The sequence below is a fragment of the Scyliorhinus torazame genome, chromosome 19, assembly GCF_047496885.1.
Source record: "Scyliorhinus torazame isolate Kashiwa2021f chromosome 19, sScyTor2.1, whole genome shotgun sequence".
Taxonomy (NCBI): Eukaryota; Metazoa; Chordata; class Chondrichthyes; order Carcharhiniformes; family Scyliorhinidae; genus Scyliorhinus; species Scyliorhinus torazame.
In genome coordinates this window covers 92427552-92448867 of record NC_092725.1, presented here as the reverse complement: position 1 = coordinate 92448867, position 21316 = coordinate 92427552, and the positions used below count along the sequence as shown (strand labels likewise).

The 21316-nt window shown below is 45.1% G+C and overlaps 1 protein-coding gene across 4 annotated transcripts in view; it reads right to left on the bottom strand.

Annotated features, from left to right (window-relative positions):
- LOC140396304 (uncharacterized) overlaps positions 1-21316 on the bottom strand; it is a 286423-nt gene that overhangs the window by 248315 nt on the left and 16792 nt on the right. For all 4 annotated transcript variants that reach the window (XM_072484765.1, XM_072484763.1, XM_072484767.1 and 1 more), the window contains exon 2: positions 11573-11641. In XM_072484765.1, the coding sequence (XP_072340866.1) occupies positions 11573-11641 (69 nt within the window). The remainder of the gene's footprint in view (positions 1-11572; positions 11642-21316) is intronic.

The window sequence follows — 21316 nt, the reverse complement described above, 5'->3', positions numbered from 1 at the left end:
AAGTTCAGGTAAGGCCTGACTTTGTTGGGATGAGGCAGGAATTGATGACAAAAGAATGGGCAGAAGTGACTAATTACTAGTTAAATTACTAATGAGCAGTGGGAGATGTTCAAAGATACATTTGGTAGAATGTAAGATCGATACATGGTCCTAAAAAACAACTGAACAACCTTATTCAGGAAGGAAAAGATAATCTGAATTTAAATTAAGGGCTTAGACAAAGGCAAAACTACTGCAGATATCCCATGGATTGGAAGAGATGGAAAGTGGGTGGCACAGTGGCTAGCTCTGCTGCCTCACAGCGCCAGGGACCTGGGTTTGATTCCGGCCTGGGATCTGTCTGTGCACGTTCTCCCCATGTCTGCGTGGGTTTTCGTCAGGTGCTCCGGTTTCTTCCCACAGTCCAAACACATGTAGATTAAGTGGATATGCCATACTAAATTGCCCCTTAGTTTGCCTGTGTGAGTGTGGCTATGTTTGATGTGGTGTAATGCCCCTCAAGCTATAAGCCCCTGGCAACAGACGTGCGGCCTGTTCCAGGAATAATTAGCTATGAAACAGATGAAAGTCTGATATATGCACCTTTAGGTTGAGAGAGAGAGAGAAAAAAAAAGAAAGAACAACAAAGGAATAAGAGCTGACGAAAGGGAATATGAGTTTTTTTAAACTTCTAAAGGATATTATGGCCAGACTAAAGGATTTCACAAATATATGAAGATAAAGAGACTGGCGAAGAGAAATGTGTCTCTCTAATAACAGGTGCAGGTGATATTCAGGAAATGGTCGACTTACTAAATATTTGCTTTGTATCAGGCATACAAGAAAAACTAACAATAAATCAAAAGAAGGAACTGACTGGATTCAATATAATTTTTTTTAAAAACGTGTTGATTGAGATACTAATGAAATTAAAAGATGGATGAATTTGTAAAGAAGTTGATGAGGAAATTGTCTTTCTCATGATCTTCCAAAACTCTCTCAATTCAGGAATTATCTGCTTGGATTGGAAAATTGCCAATGCCATTCCAGAATTGTATTTAAGAAAGGTAAGAGAGATAACTTGTTAATTATTGACCTATGGTCTAACATTAGTTATGGGGAAGTTGCTAGAATCTATTATTCGGGACAGAGTGCCTGAACCACTTGGGCAAGTATGGGCTGAATAGTGTCAGCTTGGATTAGTAAAGTGTCAAATAACTGTTGATTGTTTTGAGGAGGTATCTAACATTATTATATAAGGGAGTGTCTTCGGCAGTCAACAAGGTTCCACACAAGAGACTGAGTTTGGAGTCAACCTAATAGATTGGATAGAGAAGTAGTTAGGAGACAGGGGGAAAAGGCCCAAATCCTTGCTACCGAGTCGGGCCAAACTGACGTAATTTCATTCCAAGGTTTGGGGGGCTTTTAACTGCAGTGGGGCTTGCCACCTCTGGAAAGAGTGGGGAGGCAGCCGCAGGGCCTGCCAGGTGGGGAGGTGGGCTGTGCAAAAGGCCTGCCTCTGTGATCCTGAACTTTATACCAGCTTTAAAAAACACAATAAAACAAAAATAGCCCTCCAGCCCTCACTCCTCCTCATCACCCCCCACATGCTCACCATGCACCATCTATGCCACCTCATGCCAGCACCCATCCCCATGGTCCCTCATGCCTTCTATGCCAGCCTATGCCCCTGTCCCTTTCTCAACACTCTATGGCCTTTTGTAGCCCATATTCCAACCAAAGCTCCTTTACCCACCCTCAGGGTCCTTAATAGTCCCATATCAATATGGTGCCAACTCATGCAACCTATGCCCCACTACCATTTTCCCTTAGACCTTTTGTGCCAATTCACCTATTATCCACCAAGGGCAGACCTCAGGACCCATGGGGAATGAAATAGAAAATTCTTAAGCATCCATTGCAGTCTTTAGGTTTTCTTTCCAATATTCCCATTCATAAAAACTATGCCCCAAATTTATGTTCATTCAACTACATAATCCCTGATAAAAACAAGCAAATAATAATTCATTCAAGTGTTTGAACCCTTATAAAAATAAGCATTTTATTTAACTGCTTAATCCCTTATAAAACAAGTATTTGTATACAAAGCCTCTCATGAAATACTTTGCAACCACTTGGGAGCTGTCAATCAAACTGTTAACTGACAGGTACCCCACTGTGGTAATGCTAGGTTGTAAAATCAGTCATATAGCACTAATCCTGTACTGATAACTCTCAGGTTTAGGTAAAGAGGCAGAGTGAAATAGCAAGCTGCATGCTTTTTTATATTTAAATTAAAGGGCATGAGATTTAAATGTCTTCACAGCTTGACATTTCCTTTGACAGCTTGACAGTTCCAATTAGTTTATCCCATTCTTCATGCATGTTCAGTTCTACATTTAGCAATCCCCAAGGGTATTTGGCCTTTCCGAAAGGCATTTGCTTCTCTGAGTGGTGTCCCTGGAATTATTCAAAAGAGTACCCTACCTCTTCAAAGTAGTCCAGCAGCTTTGGACCTTTTCCTGAAAGGTGTAAAGCCCACAAGACATGTTTGGACCTCCCAGTTATGAAAATTGGATCTGTTTGAGGACTGTTTCAGTGAACCGAAATGTGCAAAGTTCAACCCATCTTCAACCTCATCTATCCCAGTGAATATGGTGGGTGCTGGGTTTGGACACAGGATTTCGGAAATCAGGTCTCCAAGACCATTTTAGCTAATGAAAATTCAGGCAAAAGAATATAGATAATGTTCAACTTGGTAGGATGCAGCAAGTGATGACACCTAGAACTCTGCACTAGGTTTTCACTGTGTTTATAAACAGAGTTGTATGAAGGAACAGAGAGTCAAAGGTCTAAGTCTGCTGAAGACACCAAGCTGGTACAGATCCAAGCAGAAATTCCAAAAGGCCATTGATCTACTCAGTAATTAAACAGGCAAATGGAGCTCAATGTGGGTAAGTTACAGTTCATCCACTTTAATCCTACGAACGACAGAATATTGTCTCAATAGATTCAAGGTCACAACTGTAAATGAGAAGGGAGATTTAGGAGTCCAGGTATAGGAATCACTAAAAGTTAATGCACAGATCAAAAGTAATTAAAGCAGTTACTGGAATAGTTGTTTGTCTGTAGAGAACTTAAGTATTGCTGAAAAAATACATTTTGTCAAAGTTTTTTTGTCTTGCACTCACCATAAGAATCACAAGAATAGCAATGCCAGGGGAAACAACAACTTTATACTATATGAGAAGAGGATGCTGATTAGTTGGCAAATGGATATGTAGAGGCATTGCCATGGAGAATATACCAGTTGATGATGACTGATAGTTAACTGCCAGACATTAAATCAGACAGAATTACCCTGTGGAAGGAACCAGCGGATAGTGAATAATTACTTATTTTGTTCAGCTGAAACAGATGCAATGTGTGCACATGGTTGTTCTGTCTGCAAAGAACAGGGCCCTGTGTATTAATATATGTGGCTTCCAGTACACTCAATTGCACAACACTGTGAGCCTGACTCACAATCTTTCATTTTTTTCCCATTCATTCATGGGATGTGGGTGACACTGGTCAGGTCAGCATTTATTGCCGATCCCTAATTGCCTTTGAACTAAGTGGCTCACTGGTGCATTTCAGAGGGTCATTTAAGAGTCAACCACATTGCTGTAGATCTGGAATTACATGGTTATCATTCGAGTTCTAATTCCAGATTTTTACTGAATACAAATTTCACCATCTGCCATGTTGGGATTCGAACCCGACTCTCCAGAGAAGTACCCTGGGTCTCTGGATTAGTAGTCCAGCAACAATACTACTATGTCACCACCATAATTGATTACCAGCATAACATTTAGCAGACTGAGGACTATTGAGCAAATGTTTTCCAATATTGGATGCCTTTTTTTTAGAAATACTCAAGCCACTGGAATGTTGATCTTCATTTCAAGAGAGCTGGTTGAAGTAATGCTCCAGTTATATTAATCTCTAGTTCAAACATATCTAGGGTGACTGAATTTAGTCCTGGATTCGGCACCTCAGGGAGAATATATTGGCCTTGGAGGGGTTGCAGATTTATCAGGAACATACAAAGGATAATTGGGTTAAATTATGACAACAAGTTGCAGAGAATAGAAACATAGACATGGGAGTAGGCCATTCAGCCCTTTGAGCCTGCTTGCCATTCAAACAGATCATGGTTGATCATCTACCTCTATGTCATTTCCCCCCCATTAACCACCATATCCCCTGATGCCATGAGTATCCAGAAATCTATCAATTTCTGTCTTGAACATGCTCAATGATTGAGCTTCCACAGCCCTCTGCGGTAGAGAATTCCAAAGATTCACCACCCTCTGAGTGAAGAAATTCCACATCATTGCAGTCCTAAATGGTCTGCCCCTTATCTTGAGAATGTGTCCCTGGTTCTAGCCAGGGGAAACAACCTTCCTGCATCCAGCCAATCATGCCCTATAAGACTTTTGAAATGGCAGAGTCTGATTACATCATTTGGGCCTCAAGGGCATTTTGACTGAGATGCACACACGGACCTCAAACAACCAGTGGAAGATAAGAGAAAACAGACAAACTCAAAGGCCCAGGTAAGTAAAATTTTCCTGAAATAAACCTTCAGCTGCAGATGCCCTTAGGTCTGGAATTTGTTTCCTAAACCTCTCTACCTCTCTCTCCTATTCAAGACTTTCCTTAAAATCTACCTCTTTGACCAAGCTTTTGATCATCTGTCCTAATAGCTCCTTATGTGATTCAGTGTCAGATTTTACCTGATAATGCTCTATTTTAAAGATACTATATGGATGCAAATTTTTGCTCTTGCTGTTAAGTCAGGTTCCGTGCAACCCCCAGAGGTTTGGAGTGGACAATGATGGGATGGAGGGAGAGGGAATGGCAATGACTTGGACGAGGGGGCACTCCTATTCCACAGGCATGTTTTCTTACATAAAACATCCTGCTATTGTTTCTGGAGGTTCGTCATGCTTCATGCTCAGCAGAAACAGATTATAGACGTTCACTGAGGATGCACGGCACAATTAACGGAACAGAAACAGAGTCCTGTTTTGGGGGGTTTAACTGGGTGTTTCTCGAAGACTGCAGCGGAAAGAATGACACAGCTGTTTATCGCCACTTTATTGGGTTTTGTGGCCTCCGTGAGGAACGCCCAGTCAAGGCCACGCTTACAATCATTTCCTGCACCAACGAACTCAGCTCACCAGTGCAGGAACAGTTTAGTGTATTGGGGAGCAATTTTTAAATCCAGCCCCGATCGTTCAACATCCTCAGCCACTCCACCATCGTCTCCGCCGCCGCCCCCCCCCCCCCCCCCCCTCTCACCCTCCCACTGTACCCAACCTACCTTATGGGCAGCATGGTAGCAGCGTTGCTTCACAGCGCCAGGGACCCGGGTTCGATTCCCGGCTTGGGTCACTGTCTGTATGGAGTCTGCACGTTCCCCTCGTGTCTGCGCAGGTTTCTTCTGACTGCTCCAGTTTCCTCCCAAAGATCCCGAAAGACGTGCTTGTTCGGTGAATTGGATATTCTGAATTCTCCCTCAGGTGTACCCGAACAGGCGCCGGAGTGTGGCGACTCAGGGCTTTTCACAGTAACTTCATTGTAGTGTTAATGTAGGCCTACATTTGACACTAATGAACATTTTCTTTGGGGGACCTCGCGCCCCCCACCCCCACCTCTTGAGGACAAGGCATCCATGGGCCTGATCCCTAACACCTTGACACTGCCAGTCTGGCACTCTGGCACTGTGGCAGTGCCAAGGTGACACTGCTAGGGCGCCCAGCTGGCAGTGCCAATGTGCTGGGATGGCACTGCCATGGTGCCCGGGTGCCAGCAGAAGTGTCAGATTACCACCCTGCCCAGAGCCAGACTGCCCAGGAGTCTTCAATGACAGGGGGACACCCCAGGCGCCATTACATCTGATCCATGTTTGTGCGGACCAGTACTAACCATCGCCATGGCAAGTTCTACCAGGCAAGGCTGATAGTACCCAGGCCCCGGGAGAATATGGTGAGGGCAAGATCAAGATCACGATGCTTCATGAGGTTCCGTTCCATGCTGCGAGGCAATTGTACGTTTCGAATCTCGTGAGAGGCCTCTCTTGCGTCACCAAGCCAGGTGCAACAAGGCCATTAAATTGTGGCAACCATATGGCTTTTTTGCACTGCCCAGCACTGGTGTTGCCCAGGTTGCCCCACTGCTAGATTGGTCTTTGTGTTCATTTTATGCCCCAGAGGCAGCCACAATGCAAATCACCCCCATCCTACAGATCTTCCAATGGTTTGAAAGTTCCAAGCCTGATTCTGTCATCCAGAAATCGTAAATCAACACAGGAGAATTGTTTGAAAAAGAAGTGAAGATATAATGGGAAGTAATTTCCTTGATGGCTTTAGTTGTTCAAATGTAAAAAAAATGCTAATTATCATTGCCGTCTATGTAAGCTGGCTGTGCTCTGTTTGAATCAGATAAACATCTCCATTTGTTACATCCTCTTTAACCTTTGCCAAACAAAACTAAATTTAGAACAGGTGATTTAGAGACTCAGAAAATGAATTGAAGTGTTCTAATTAAATGGCAATTGCTAATCACCAGCATTCACTATGTACACCCTAACATTGTGGTCTATTTATAATATGAGTGTCTTTAACTTCTCCCAGTTGATTGTAAAACCCTCCCAGTATTCATGTCTGCTCTGTGTTCCTTTGTTACATCCAGACTCAACCATTCCAATGCTCTCCTGGCCAGCTTCCCAACTACCATCCTCCAGAAAACCGAGCCATCCAAAATTCTGCTGCCTGTATACTAACCTACAGAAAGTCCCGTTCACCTATCACCCCTGTGCTCGCTGACTAGGAGCACCACTCCAGCTCCTATTCCCTTTGTTCACATTCCTTGTCTTTATCATGAAACAGCTCCAAACAACCTCATGACTGGATCCTTTGTGATTGAACAAAGAAGAAAAGAACAAAGTACAGAACTGCATAGGAACAGGCCCTTCGGCCCTCATGATATCACCCTTGGCCAAAATACTCAGCACTTACTAGTGCCGTATCCCTCTAACTGTGATCATTCTACTATAAGAGTCAGGCATAGAAAGAGTTAATGTGGGACTGGATACAGTACTGCCCACGCTGTGATGCAAAGGAACACATGACCTGAGTCGAGCGGGCTGTCTTGCACTGGACAGAGATGTGTGTTGAGGCAAACATGGAGACAGCTCCGAGCTTAGACCTTATACTATATATATGTACATAGTTACTAGTATTTAATAAGCGCTTATTGTTAAACTGTAAGATTCAGAATCTCTTAAATAGATTTACCAAACGACACACTTACAACAACCATGAGTAATATTGATCATCATTGTATCACACAGCACAGAAAGAGACCATTCCACCCATTGTGTTTGTGCTAGCTTTCATGAAGCTATCCAATTAGTCTTACTTTCCCACTCTTTCTTCATAGCCTTATACAATCTTTTTCTTCAAGTATTTCTCAAATTGTGAGAGCCTATTGATGAAAATAGTCTGTTGCTTCACCTAATATTACAACAATGAGTTTATCTGCATAAACTCTTCAAGATCATTCGATATTGGATTGGATTTGTTTATTGTCACGTGTACCGAGGTACAGTGAAAAGTATTTTTCTGCGAGCAGCTCAACAGATCATTAAGTACATGGGAAGAAAAGGGAATAAAAGAAAATACATAATAGGGCAACACAACATATACAATGTAACTACATAAGCACTGGCATTGGATGAAGCATACAGGGTGTAGTGTTAATGAGGTCAGTCCATAAGAGGGTCATTTAGGAGTCTGGTGACAGTGGGGAAGAAGCTGTTTTTGAGTCTGTTCATGCGTGTTCTCAGACTTCTGTACCTCCTGCCCGATGGAAGAAGTTGGAAGAGTGAGTAAGCCGGGTGGGAGGGATCTTTGATTATGCTGCCCGCTTTCCCCAGGCAGCGGGAGGTCTAGATGGAGTCAATGGATGGGAGGCAGGTTCATGTGATGGACTGGGCGGTTTTCACGACTCTCTGAAGTTTCTTGCGGTCCTGGGCCGAGCAGTTGCCATACCAGGCTGTGATGCAGCCCGATAGGATGCTTTCTATGGTGCATCTGTAAAAGTTGGGAAGGGTTAATGTGGACATGCCGAATTTCCTTAGTTTCCTGAGGAAGTATAGGCACTGTTGTGCTTTCTTCGTCGTAGCGTCGACGTGGGTGGACCAGGACAGATTTTTGGAGATGTGCACCCCTAGGAATTTGAAACTGCTAGCCATCTCCACCTCGGCCCCCTTGGTGCCTACAGGGGTGTGGACAGTACTTTGCTTCCTGAAGTCAATGACCAGCTCTTTAGTTTTGCTGGCATTGAGGGAGAGATTGTTGTTGCTACACCACTCCGCTAAGTTCTCTATCTCCCACCTGTATTCGGACTCATCGTTATTCGAGATCCGGCCCACTATGGTCGTATCATCAGCAAACTTGTAGATGGAGTTGGAACCAAGTTTGGCCACGCAGTCGTGTGTGTACAGGGAGTAGAGTAGGGGGCTAAGTACGCAGCCTTGCCGTGCCCCGGTGTTGAGGACTATTGTGGAGGAGGTGTTGTTGTTCATTCTTACTGATTGTGTTCTGTTGGTCAGAAAATCGAGGATCCAGTTGCAGAGTGGGGAGCCAAGTCCTAGGTTTTGGAGCTTTGATATGAGCTTGGCTGGGATTATGGTGTTGAAGGCGGAGCTGTAGTCAATAAATAGGAGTCTGATGTAGGAGTCCTTGTTTTCGAGATGCTCTAGGGATGAGTGTAGGGCCAGGGAAATGGCATCTGATGTGGACCGGTTGCAGCGGTATGCGAATTGCAGTGGATCAAGGCGTTCTGGGAGTATGGAGGTGATGCGCTTCATGATCAACCTCTCGAAGCACTTAATTACGACTGAAGTCAGGGCCACTGGACGGTAGTCATTGAGGCACGTTGCCGTTGCCGATATTGTTTGTGTCCTCAATCAGATCCAAAGCTTTAAATTTAACATCCTTGCTACATGTTGACCAATCCCTCTTCAGCTTTTCTCCAATCTAACCCTGTTATCTACTCCAGCTCCCTATCCTGCAATTCTTCCCTCCCCCCCGCAAATACAGGGTCAACCTCCCTCCTCACCTCCCAGTAATACCGAAGTTCACATTCACCATGACTTGAACAAAGAACAAAGAACAAAGAAAAGTACAGCACAGGAACAGGCCCTTCGGCCCTCCAAGCCTGCGCCGACCATGCTGCCCATCAAAACTAAAATCTTCTACACTTCCGGGGTCAGTATCCCTCTAGTCCCATCCTATTCATGTATTTGTCAAGATGCCCCTTAAACATCATTATCGTCCCTGCTTCCTCCTCTGGCAGTGAGTTCCAGGCACCCACTACCCTCTGTGTAAACAAACTTGCCTTGTACATCTCCTCTAAACCTTGCCCCTCGCATCTTAAACCTATGCCCCCTAGTAATTGACCCCTCTACCCTGGGAAAAAGTCTCTGACTATCCACCCTGTCTATACCCCTCATAACTTTGTAGGCCTCTATCAGGTCGCCCCTCAACCTCCGTCATTCCAGTGAGATCAAACTGAGTTTATTCAACCTCTCCTCATAGCTAATGCCCTCCATACCAGGCAACATCCTGGTAAATCTCTTCTGCACCCTCTCGAAAGCCTCCACATCCTTCTGGTAGTGTGGCGACCAGAATTGAACACTGTACTCCAAGTGTGGCCTAACTAAGGTTCTATACAGCTGCAACATGACTTGCCAATTTTTATACTCAATGCCGCGGCCAATGAAGGCAAGCATGCTGTATGCCTTCTTGACTACCTTCTACACCTGTGTTGCCCCTTTCAGTGACCTGTGGACCTGTACACCTAGATCTCTCTGACTGTCAATACTCTTGAGGGTTCTACCATTCACTGTATATTCCCTACCTGTATTAGTCCTTCCAAAATGCAGTACCTCACATTTGTCCGGATTAAACTCCATCTGCCATCTCTCCACCCAAGTCTCCAGACGATCTAAATCCTTCTGTACCCTCTGACAGTCCTCCTCGCTATCCGCAATTCCACCAACCTTTGTGTCGTCCGTAAACTTACTAATCAGACCAGTTACATTTTCCTCCAAAACATTTATATATACTATGAGCAGCAAAGGTCCCAGCACTGAGCCCTGCGGAACACCACTAGTCACAGCCCTCCAATCAGAAAAACACCTTTCCATTGCTACTCTCTGCCTTCTATGACCTAGCCAGTTCTGTATCCATCTTGCCAGCTCACCTCTGATCTCGTGTGACTTCACCTTTTGTACCAGTCTGCCATGAGGGACCTTGTCAAAGGCCTTACTGAAGTCCATATAGACAACATCCACTGCCCTACGTTCATCAATCATTTTTGTGACCTCCTCGAAAAATTCTATCAAGCTAGTGAGACACGACCTGCCCTTCACAAAACTATGCTGCCTCTTGCTAATATGTCCACTTGCTTCCAAATGGGAGTAGATCCTGTCTCGAAGAATTCTCTCCAGTAATTTCCCTACCACTGACATAAAGGTCACCGGCCTGTAGTTCCCTGGATAATCCTTGCTACCCTTCTTAAACAAAGGAACAACATTGGCTATTCTCCAGTCCTCCGGTACATCACCTGAAGACAGTGAGGATCCAAATATTTCTGTCAAGGCCTCAGCAACTTCCTCTCGTGCCTCCTTCAGTATTTAGGGTAAATCCCATCAGGCCCTGGGGACTTATCTACCTTAATATTTTTCAAGACGCCCAAAACCTCGTCTTTTTGGATCTCACTGTGACCCAGACTATCTACACTCCCTTCTCCAGACTCAACATCCACCAATTCCTTCTCTTTGGTGAATGCTGATGCAAAGTATTCATTTAGTACCTCGCCCATTTCCGCTGGTTCCACACATAGATTCCCTCCCCTGTCCTCCAGTGGGCCAACCCTATCCCTGGCTATCCTCTTGCTTTTTATGTACATGTAAAAAGCCTTGAGATTTTCCTTAACCTTATTTGCCAATGACATTTCGTGACCCCTTTTAGCCTTCCTGATTCCTTGCTTAAGTTCCTTCCTACTTTCCTTATAATCCACACAAGCTTCATCTGTTCCCAGCCTTCTAGCCCTGACAAATGCCTCCTTTTTGTTTTTGACGAGCCCTACAATATCTCTCATTATCCAAGGTTCCCGAAGTTTGCCGTATTTATCCTTCTTCCTCACAGGAACATGCCGGTCCTGAATTCCTTTCAACTGACATTTGAAAGCCTCCCACACGTCAGATGTTGATTTACCCTCAAACATCCGCCTAATATTGTTATAATTAGCCTTCCCCCAATTTAGCATATTCACCCAAGACCACTCTTATCCTTGTCCACCAGCACTTTAATGAATTGTGGTCACTGTTCCCGAAATGCTCCCCAACTGAAACTTCTACAACCTGGCCGGGCTCATTTCCCAATACCAGGTCCAGTACAGGCCCTTCTCTAGTTGCATATGTTGAAGCTTCAAAGCAGCACAGGAGGCCAGTTCAAGATCCATTGTTACTTACAGGTGCACTCGACTGTCCTCGATGCCACAGTCTGACGCTGTTCACAAAGCTGAAATAGCAAGGCCGATCCTGCAAAACAACAGCAATAAAATCACATCCTAGAGTCTAGATACAAACTCACTCTTATATTATATTATTGGTAAACAGTTGGGAACTAATTGTTATGTCAATGTACACCCGCCTGATTGGCACCGCTTCCACAAACATTTAATCCTTCCTCTGGCAACTATATGTACTACAAGATGCACTGCAGAAACTCACCAAGGCTCCTTGGCTTCGGCAGCACCTTCCAAACGCACAACCACGACCGTCTAGAACAGTGTTCTTTTTTTATTAAGGGGCAATTTAGCGTGGCCAATCCACCTACCTTGCACATTTTGGGGCTGCGGAGGTGAGACTCACGCAGATTCGGGCAGAATGTGCAAACTCCACACGGATAGTAACCCAGGGCCGTGTTTGAATCCGGGTCCTCGGCACCATGAGGCAGCACTGTTAACCATTGCACCACCGTGCTGTCCCCAATCTAGAACAGTGTTATTCAAACTTTTTTTCCCGGGACCAGTTTTGCCAACTGGTCGACCTTTGAGACTCATGTCGGTCGACCTTCTGGACCCACGCCACGCTCACTTAACCTTGAGTCAAGGCAGTGTTTGGGACACTAAAGTATACTTGCCCCAGACAAGGGAGGCAAAGAAAATCACCTAGCTTTCCTGTTCTTAATCACTATCCAGTAGCTCGTGGTGCATTGAATTTATGTCATCATTGAGTGACAGGATCAGACATGCCTGTGATGTGCTCCTATCTATAAAAGTTCACTGTCAAGGGTCACACGTGAAGAATAGCTGCTCCTGAGAAATACTGGAGAGCTGCCAACAATTATGATCATGTATTCACCATAGGACATGGCCTCAAGGAAAAAAGAAGTGAAGGAAGAAGACTGTGGAGAGGTCAACAAAGAACACATATCACTGGGAGAGATCCATATGTGGCTCTTGTAAATAAAACAGCCATAAATCTGAAGAGAGTGATATTAAAATCTTGATTTATAATTGGCTTAAATGCAATTCAGTTTATGGAAGTTCATTCAACTTCAAAGTACATTATTAGAAACAAGTTCATCAGTATTGATGAACACTGACAACACTAAAACTGCCCCACATGTAACTGTTCTGGTTGTCATTAATCAGACAGAGTGGACATTGAACAAGTTTTCTCAGTTATTAATTAATAGATCAACATTTCTACTTTGCAACTTTGAATATATTTACTATACGTTCCACCTGGAGGGTTTCGGAATTGCTCACTTCTTTCCCCATAGCATACCACCTAATGCTTGAAAGAGAAAGCCTATGTCTTATTGATCGGGAGATGGATTAATTAATTTGCCTTAAAATTTACATTCTTCATGATTTTTTTAAAACACAATTCTAGTCAAATCTCTCAGGCAAAGTTTCCAACATCACCACATCACTTTCTGTGGCAACCAGTGAACAAATAGGCAACAAGGCCCTGCTTTTGGCCCTCTCCTAACCCCCCTCGCCAATGTGTGGTTGACCACGGCAGCTAGCCTCGAGGTGTGCTTGCACTGTCAAAAACCAAGCAACCTGTGCGGCATAGGAGCTGCATAAGTTACCAGGTGAACTGGTGGTCATTTCTGCCTCTGCTATCGGTAGCCAGTATTTGCTCGCTTACCGACCACTTATTTTTATTGATGTTCTGATATTGCTATACATTAAGAATGATGATTTTCTCCATTTGGATAACTGCCGTTTGAAAAAATTTGTTTAACATTTGAAAGGGACTCCACATATGAAAACCATTGCTCTTCTGCTCGGGCGGGTCGCGACCCGCACTTGGAAAAGCCCTGATCTGGAAGGACAAGAGCAGCAAATATCTGGGAACGCCACCACCTGGAGGTTCCCCTCCAAGCCACTAACTATTCTGGCTTGTAAACATATCGGCATTCCTTCACTGTCGCTGGGTCAAAATCATGGAATTCCATCCATAACAATGGGTGTACCTCTACCACATGAACTGCAGCCGTTTATGAAGGCAGCTCACTGCCATTTTCTCATGGGCAATTAGGGTGGGCAATAAGTGCTGGTCTAGCCAGTGCTGCCTACATCCCATAAATTAATTTGTAGAAGTATGGGCGGCACGATAAAACAGTGGTTAGCACTGTTGCTTCACAGCGTTGCTTCACAGCGCCAGCATCCCAGGTTCGATTCCCGGTTTGGGTCACTGTCTGTGCGGAGTCTGCACGTTCTCTCCGTGTCTACGTGGGTTTCCTTCGGGTGCTCCGGTTTCCTCCCACAAATCCCAAAAGAAGTGCTTGTTAGGTGAATTGGACATTCTGAATCCTCCCTCAGTGTACCCGAACAGGTGCCAGAGTGTGGCGACTAGGGGATTTTCACAGTAGCTTCATTGCAGTGGTAATGTAAGCCTACTAATAAAGATTATTTAAAAATATATCCGGATGCAAGATTTACAGCTGCACTACAGTAAAGTGTTGGTCAACAATCTTATATGGAGGGCTGTAAGAAACTCGATGAAGCTCCAGCATTTTGAGATTAAGGGCAGAATTCAACCAAAACATTTCTAAGTGCCTTTTTGGCTGAGTTTGGCCGGTGTTTCTCACCGACAATTTGGGCAAGGTCCACGTTGCTATTCAACTACACTCAGGGCGCGATCGAATGGCCACAATGTGCCCGAAAAGCAGCTCACCGCGGCGCAACATGGCTGATAGAAGCTGAGATACCCCGCTCCCGAAATCTATCCAGTTCACAACGCCTCGCGAGATCTAATCCGATTTTAGGAGAGATTGCGATGTAAATCCTGTCCTTCTTGGCAAATCACATATTAGAGCGAGACAGTTAGTCTCACTGTAATGTGCAGTTTCCCAAGGCACCCGAGGTATTGGGATCCAGCCCCTTCGCCACGGAGAGCTCGGGTGAGCACCTTTCAGTACTGGTCTCCATAAATGGGGACCAGATGGAATGGCACTTGAACATAGAACGTTACAGCGCAGCATAGGACCTTCGGCCCTCGATGTTGCACCGACCTGTGAAACCACTCTAAAGCCCATCTACACTATTCCCTTATCGTCCATATGTCTATCCAATGACCATTTGAATGCCCTTAGTGTTGGCGAGTCCACTACTGTTGCAGGCAGGGCATTCCATGCCCTTACTACATTCTGAGTAAAGAACCTACCTCTGACATCTGTCTTATATCTATCTCCCCTCAATTTAAAGCTATGTCCCCTCGTACTAGACATCACCATCCGAGGAAAAAGGCTCTCACTGTCCACCCTATCCAATCCTCTGATCATCTTGTATGCCTCAATTAAGTCACCTCTTAACCTTCTTCTCTCTAACGAAAACAGCCTCAAGTCCCTCAGCCTTTCCACATAAGATCTTCCCTCCATACCAGGCAACATTCTGGTAAATCTCCTCTGCACCCTTTCCAATGCTTCCACATCCTTCCTATAATGCGGCGACCAGAATTGCATGCAATACTCCAAATGCGGCCGCACCAGAGTTTTGTACAGCTGCAACATGATCTCATGGCTCCGAAACTCAATCCCTCGACCAATAAAAGCTAACACACCGTACGCCTTCTGAACAACCGTCTCAACCTGAGTGGCAACTTTCAGGGATCTATGTACATGGACACCGAGATCTCTCTGCTCATCCAAACTGCCTAGAATCTTACCATGAGCCCAGTACTCTGTCTTCCCGTTATTCCTTCCAAAATGAATCACCTCACACTTTTCTGCATTAAACTCCATTTGCCACCTCTCAGCCCAGCGCTGCAGCTTATCTATGTCCTTCTGAAACTTGTAACATCCTTCCGCACTGTCCACAATTCCACCGACTTTAGTGTCATCTGCAAATTTACTCACCCATCCTTCTACGCCCTCCTCCAGGTCATTTATAAAAATGACAAACAGCAGTGGCCCCAAAACAGATCCTTGTGGTACACCACTAGTAACTGGACTCCAGTCTGAACATAGAACATAGAACATAGAACATAGAACAATACAGCGCAGTACAGGCCCTTCGGCCCACGATGTTGCACCGAAACAAAAGCCATCTAACCTACACTATGCCATTATCATCCATATGTTTATCCAATAAACTTTTAAATGCCCTCAATGTTGGCGAGTTCACTACTGTAGCAGGTAGGGCATTCCACGGCCTCACTACTCTTTGCGTAAAGAACCTACCTCTGACCTCTGTCCTATATCTATTAGCCCTCAGTTTAAAGTTATGTCCCCTCGTGCCAGCCATATCCATCCGCGGGAGAAGGCTCTCACTGTCCACCCTATCCAACCCCCTGATCATTTTGTATGCCTCTATTAAGTCTCCCCTTAACCTTCTTCTCTCCAACGAAAACAATCTCAAGTCCATCAGCCTTTCCTCATAAGATTTTCCCTCCATACCAGGCAACATCCTGGTAAATCTCCTCTGCACCCGCTCCAAAGCCTCCACGTCCTTCCTATAATGCGGTGACCAGAACTTAACGCAATACTCCAAATGCGGCCGTACCAGAGTTCTGTACAGCTGCAACATGACCTCCCGACACCGGAACTCAATCCCTCTACCAATAAAGGCCAACACTCCATAGGCCTTCTTCACAACCCAACACTTCCCATCAACCGACACCCTTTGTCTTCTTCCAGCTAGCCAATTTCTGATCCAAACTGCTAAAACACCCTGAATCCCATGCCTCCGTATTTTCTGCAGTAGCCTACCGTGGGGAACCTTATCAAACGCTTTATTGAAATCCATCTTCACCACATCAACTGCTTTACCCTCATCCGCCTGTTTGGTCACCTTCTCAAAGAACTCAATAAAGTTTGTGAGGCACGACCTACCCTTCACAAAACCGTGTTGACTATGTCTAATCAAATTATTCCTTTCCAGATGATTTTACACCCTATCTCTTATAAACCTTTCCAAGATTTTGCCCACAACAGAAGTAAGGCTCACCGGGGTTACCGGTGTATAGGAGATTACAATGGGATGAGAGAAGAACTAGCTAAGGTCGACTGGGAGCAAAGACTTTATGGTGAAACAGTTGAGGAACAGTGGAGAACCTTCCAAGTGATTTTTCACAGTGCCCAGCAAAGGTTTATACCAACAAAAAGGAAGGACGGTAAAAAGAGGGAAAATCGACCGTGGATATCTAAGGAAATAAGGGAGAGTATCAAATTGAAGGAAAAAACATACAAAGTAGCAAAGATCAGTGGGAGACTAGAGGACTGGGAAATCTTTAGGGGGCAACAGAAAGCTACTAAAAAAGCTATAAAGAAGAGTAAGATAGATTATGAGAGTAAACTTGCTCAGAATATAAAAACAGATAGTAAAAGTTTCTACAAATACATAAAACAAAAAAGAGTGGCTAAGGTAAATATTGGTCCTTTAGAGGATGAGAAGGGAGATTTAATAATGGGAGATGAGGAACTGGCTGAGGAACTGAACAGGTTTTTTGGGTCGGTCTTCACAGTGGAAGACACAAATAACATGCCAGTGACTGATGGAAATGAGGCTATGACAGGTGAGGACCTTGAGAGGATTGATATCACCAAGGAGGTAGTGATGGGCAAGCTAATGGGGCTAAAGGTAGACAAGTCTCCTGGCCCTGATGGAATGCATCCCAGAGTGCTAAAAGAGATGGCTAGGGAAATTGCAAATGCACTAGTGATAATTTACCAAAATTCACTAGACTCTGGGGTGGTCCCAGCGGATTGGAAATTAGCAAACATGACACCACTGTTTAAAAAAGGAGGTAGGCAGAAAGTGGGTAATTATAGGCCAGTGAGCTTAACTTCGGTAGTAGGGAAGATGCTGGGATCTATCATCAAGGAAGAAATAGCGAGGCATCTGAATGGAAATTGTCCCATTGGACAGACGCAGCATGGGTTCATAAAGGGCAGGTCGTGCCTAACTAATTTAGTGGAATTTTTTGAGGACATTAACAGTGCGGTAGATAACGGGGAGCCAATGGATGTGGTATATCTGGATTTCCAGAAAGCCTTTGACAAGGTGCCACACAAAAGGTTGTTGCATAAGATAAAGATGCATGTCATTAAGGGGAAAGTAGGAGCATGGATAGAGGATTGGTTAATTAATAGAAAGCAAAGAGTGGGGATTAATGGGTGTTTCTCTGGTTGGCAATCAGTAGCTAGTGGTGTCCCTCAGGGATCAGTGTTGGGCCCACAACTGTTCACAATTTACATCGATGATTTGGAGTTGGGGACCAAGTGCAATGTGTCCAAGTTTGCAGATGCCACTAAGATGAGTGGTAAAGCAAAAAGTGCAGAGGATACTGGAAGTCTGCAGAGGGATTTGGACAGGCTAAGTGAATGGGCTAGGGTCTGGCAGATGGAATACAATGTTGGCAAATGTGAGGTTATCCATTTTGGTAAGAATAACGGCAAAAGGGATTATTATTGAAATGATAAAATATTAAAACATGCTGCTGTGCAGAGAGACCTGGGTGTGCTCGTGCATGAGTCGCAGAAAGTTGGTTTTCAGGTGCAACAGGTGATTAAGAAGGCAAATGGAATTTTGTCCTTCATTGCTAGAGGGATGGAGTTTAAGACTAGGGAGGTTATGCTGCAATTGTATAAGGTGTTAGTGAGGCCACACCTGGGGTATTGTGTTCAGTTTTGGCCTCCTTACTTGAGAAAGGATGTACTGGCACTGGAGGGTGTGCAGAGGAGATTCACTAGGTTAATCCCAGAGCTGAAGGGGTTGGATTACGAGGAGAGGTTGAGTAGACTGGGACTGTACTCGTTGGAATTTAGAAGGATGAGGGGGGATCTTATAGAAACATATAAAATTATGAAGGGAATCGATAGGATAGATGCGGGCAGGTTGTTTCCACTGGCGGGTGAAAGCAGAACTAGGGGGCATAGCCTCAAAATAAGGGGAAGTAGATTTAGGCCTGAGTTTATGAGGAACTTCTTCACCCAAAGGGTTGTGAATCTATGGAATTCCTTGCCCAGTGAAGCAGTAGAGGCTCCTTCATTAAATGTTTTTAAGATAAAGATAGATAGTTTTTTGAAGAATAAAGGGATTAAGGGTTATGGTGTTCGGGCCGGAAAGTGGAGCTGAGTCCAGAAAAGATCAGCCATGATCTCATTGAATGGCGGAGCAGGCTCGAGGGGCCAGATGGCCTACTCCTGCTCCTAGTTCTTATGTTCTTATGTTCTTATATAGTTACCGGGGTTGTCTCTACTCCCCTTCTTGAACAAGGGGACAACATTTGCTATCCTCCAGTCTTCTGGCACTATTCCTGTAGACAAAGATGACTTAAAGATCAAAGCCAAAGGTCCAGCAATCTCCTCCCTAGCTTCCCAGAGAATCCTAGGATAAATCCCAGCCGGCCCAGGGGACTTATCTATTTTCACACTTTTCAGAATTGTTAACACCTCCTTCTTATGAACCTCAAGCCGTTCTAGTCTAGTAGCCCGAATCTCAGTATTCTCCTCGACAACATTGTCTTTTTCCTGTGTGAATACTGACGAAAAATATTCATTTAGCACCTCTCCTATCTCCTCGGACTCCAAGCACAACTTCCCACTACTGTCCTTGACTGGCCCTACTCTTACCCTAGTCATTCTTTTATTCCTGACATATCGATAGAAAGCTTTAGGGTTATCCTTGATCCTACCTGCCAAAGACTTCTCATGCACCCTCCTGGCTCTTCTTAGCTCTCCCTTTAGGTCCTTCCTAGCTAACTTGTAACTCTCGAGCGCCCTAACTGAACCTTCATGTCTCATCTTTACATAAGCCTCCTTCTTCCTCTTGACAAGTGTTTCGACTGCCTTAGTAAACCACGGTTCCCTTGCTCGACCACTTCCTCCCTGCCTGACAGGTACATACTTATCAAGGACACGCAGTAGCTGTTCCTTGAACAAGCTCCACATTTCCATTGTGCCCATCCCTTGCAGTTATCCTCTCTATCCGATGCATCCTAAGTCTTGCCTCACCGCATCATAATTGCCTTTCCCCCAGATATAGCTCTTGCCCTGTGATATAGACCTATCCCTTTCCATCACTAAAGTAAACGTAATCGAATTATGGTCATTATCACCAAAGTGCTCACCTACCTCCAAATCTAACACCTGTCCTGGTTCATTACCCAGTACCAAATCCAATATGGCCTCGCCTCTCGTTGGCCTATCTACATACTGTGTCAGGAAACCCTCCTGCACACATTGGACAAAAACGGACCCATCTAAAGTACTCGAACTATAGCGTTTCCAGTCAATATTTGGAAAGTTAAAGTCCCCCATAACAACTACCCTATTGCTTTCGCTCCTATCCAGAATCATCTTTGCAATCCTTTCCTCTACATCTCTGGAACTTTTCGGAGGCCTATAGAAAACCCCTAACAGGGTGACCTCTCCTTTCCTGTTTCTAACCTCAGCCCATACTACCTCAGTTGACGAGTCCTCATCAAACGTCCTTTCTGCCACCGTAATACTGTCCTTGACTAACAGTGCCACGCCTCCCCCTCTGTTACCACCTTCCCTGAGCTTACTGTAATATCTAAACCTTGGCACCTGCAACAACCATTCCTGTCCCTGCTCTATCCATGTCTCTGAAATGGCCACAACATCAAAGTCCCAGGTACCAACCCATGCCGTAAGTTCACCCACCTTATTCCGGATGCTCCTGGCATTGAAGAAGACACACTTTAAGCCACCTTCCTGCCTGCCGGTACACTCCTGCAACTTTAAAACCTTACTCATGACCTCACTACTCTCAACCTCCTGTATACTGGAGCTACAATTCAGGTTCCCAAGTCCCTGCTGAACTAGTTTAAACCCTCCCAAAGAGCATTAGCAAATTTCCCCCCCAGAATATTGGTACCCCTCTGGTCCAGGTGTAGACCATCCCATTTGTAGAGGTCCCACCGACCCCAGAATGAGCCCCAATTATCCAGAAATCTGAAACCCTCCCTCCTGCACCATCCCTGTAGCCACGCGTTCAACTCCTCGCTTTCCCTATTCCTCGTCTCGCTATCACATGGCACGGGTAACAACCCAGAGATAATAACTCTGTTTGTTCTCGATCTAAGTTTCCACCCTAGCTCCCTGAATTCCTGTCTTACATCCCTATCCCTTTTCCTACCTATGTCGTTGGTACCTATGTGGACCACGACTTGGGGCTGCTCCCCCTCCCCCTTAAGGATCCCGAAAACACGATCCGAGACATCACGCACCCTGGCACCTGGGAGGCAACACACCAACCGCGAGTCTCTCGTTCCCACAGAATCTCCTATCTATCCCCCTAACTATGGAGTCTCCAATGACTAATGCTCTACTCCTCTCCCCCCTTCCCTTCTGAGCACCAGGGACAGACACTGTGCCAGAGACCTGCACCCCATGGCATACCCCTGGTAAGTCATCCCCCCCAACAGTATCCAAAGCGGTATACTTGTTACAAAGGGGAACGACCACAGGGGATCCCTGTACTGACGGCTTCCTCCCAACCCCTCTCACCGTCACCCATCTATCTTTATTCTTCGGAGTAACTACATCCCTGAAGTTTCTATCTATGACCACCTCTGCCTCCCGAATGATCCAAAGTTCATCCAGCTCCAGTTCCCTAACGCGGTTTCTGAGGAGCTGGAGATGGGTGCACTTCCCACAGATGAAATCAGCAGGGGCACTGACAGCGTCCCTCACCTCAAACATTCTGCAGGAGGAACATTGCACTACCTTCC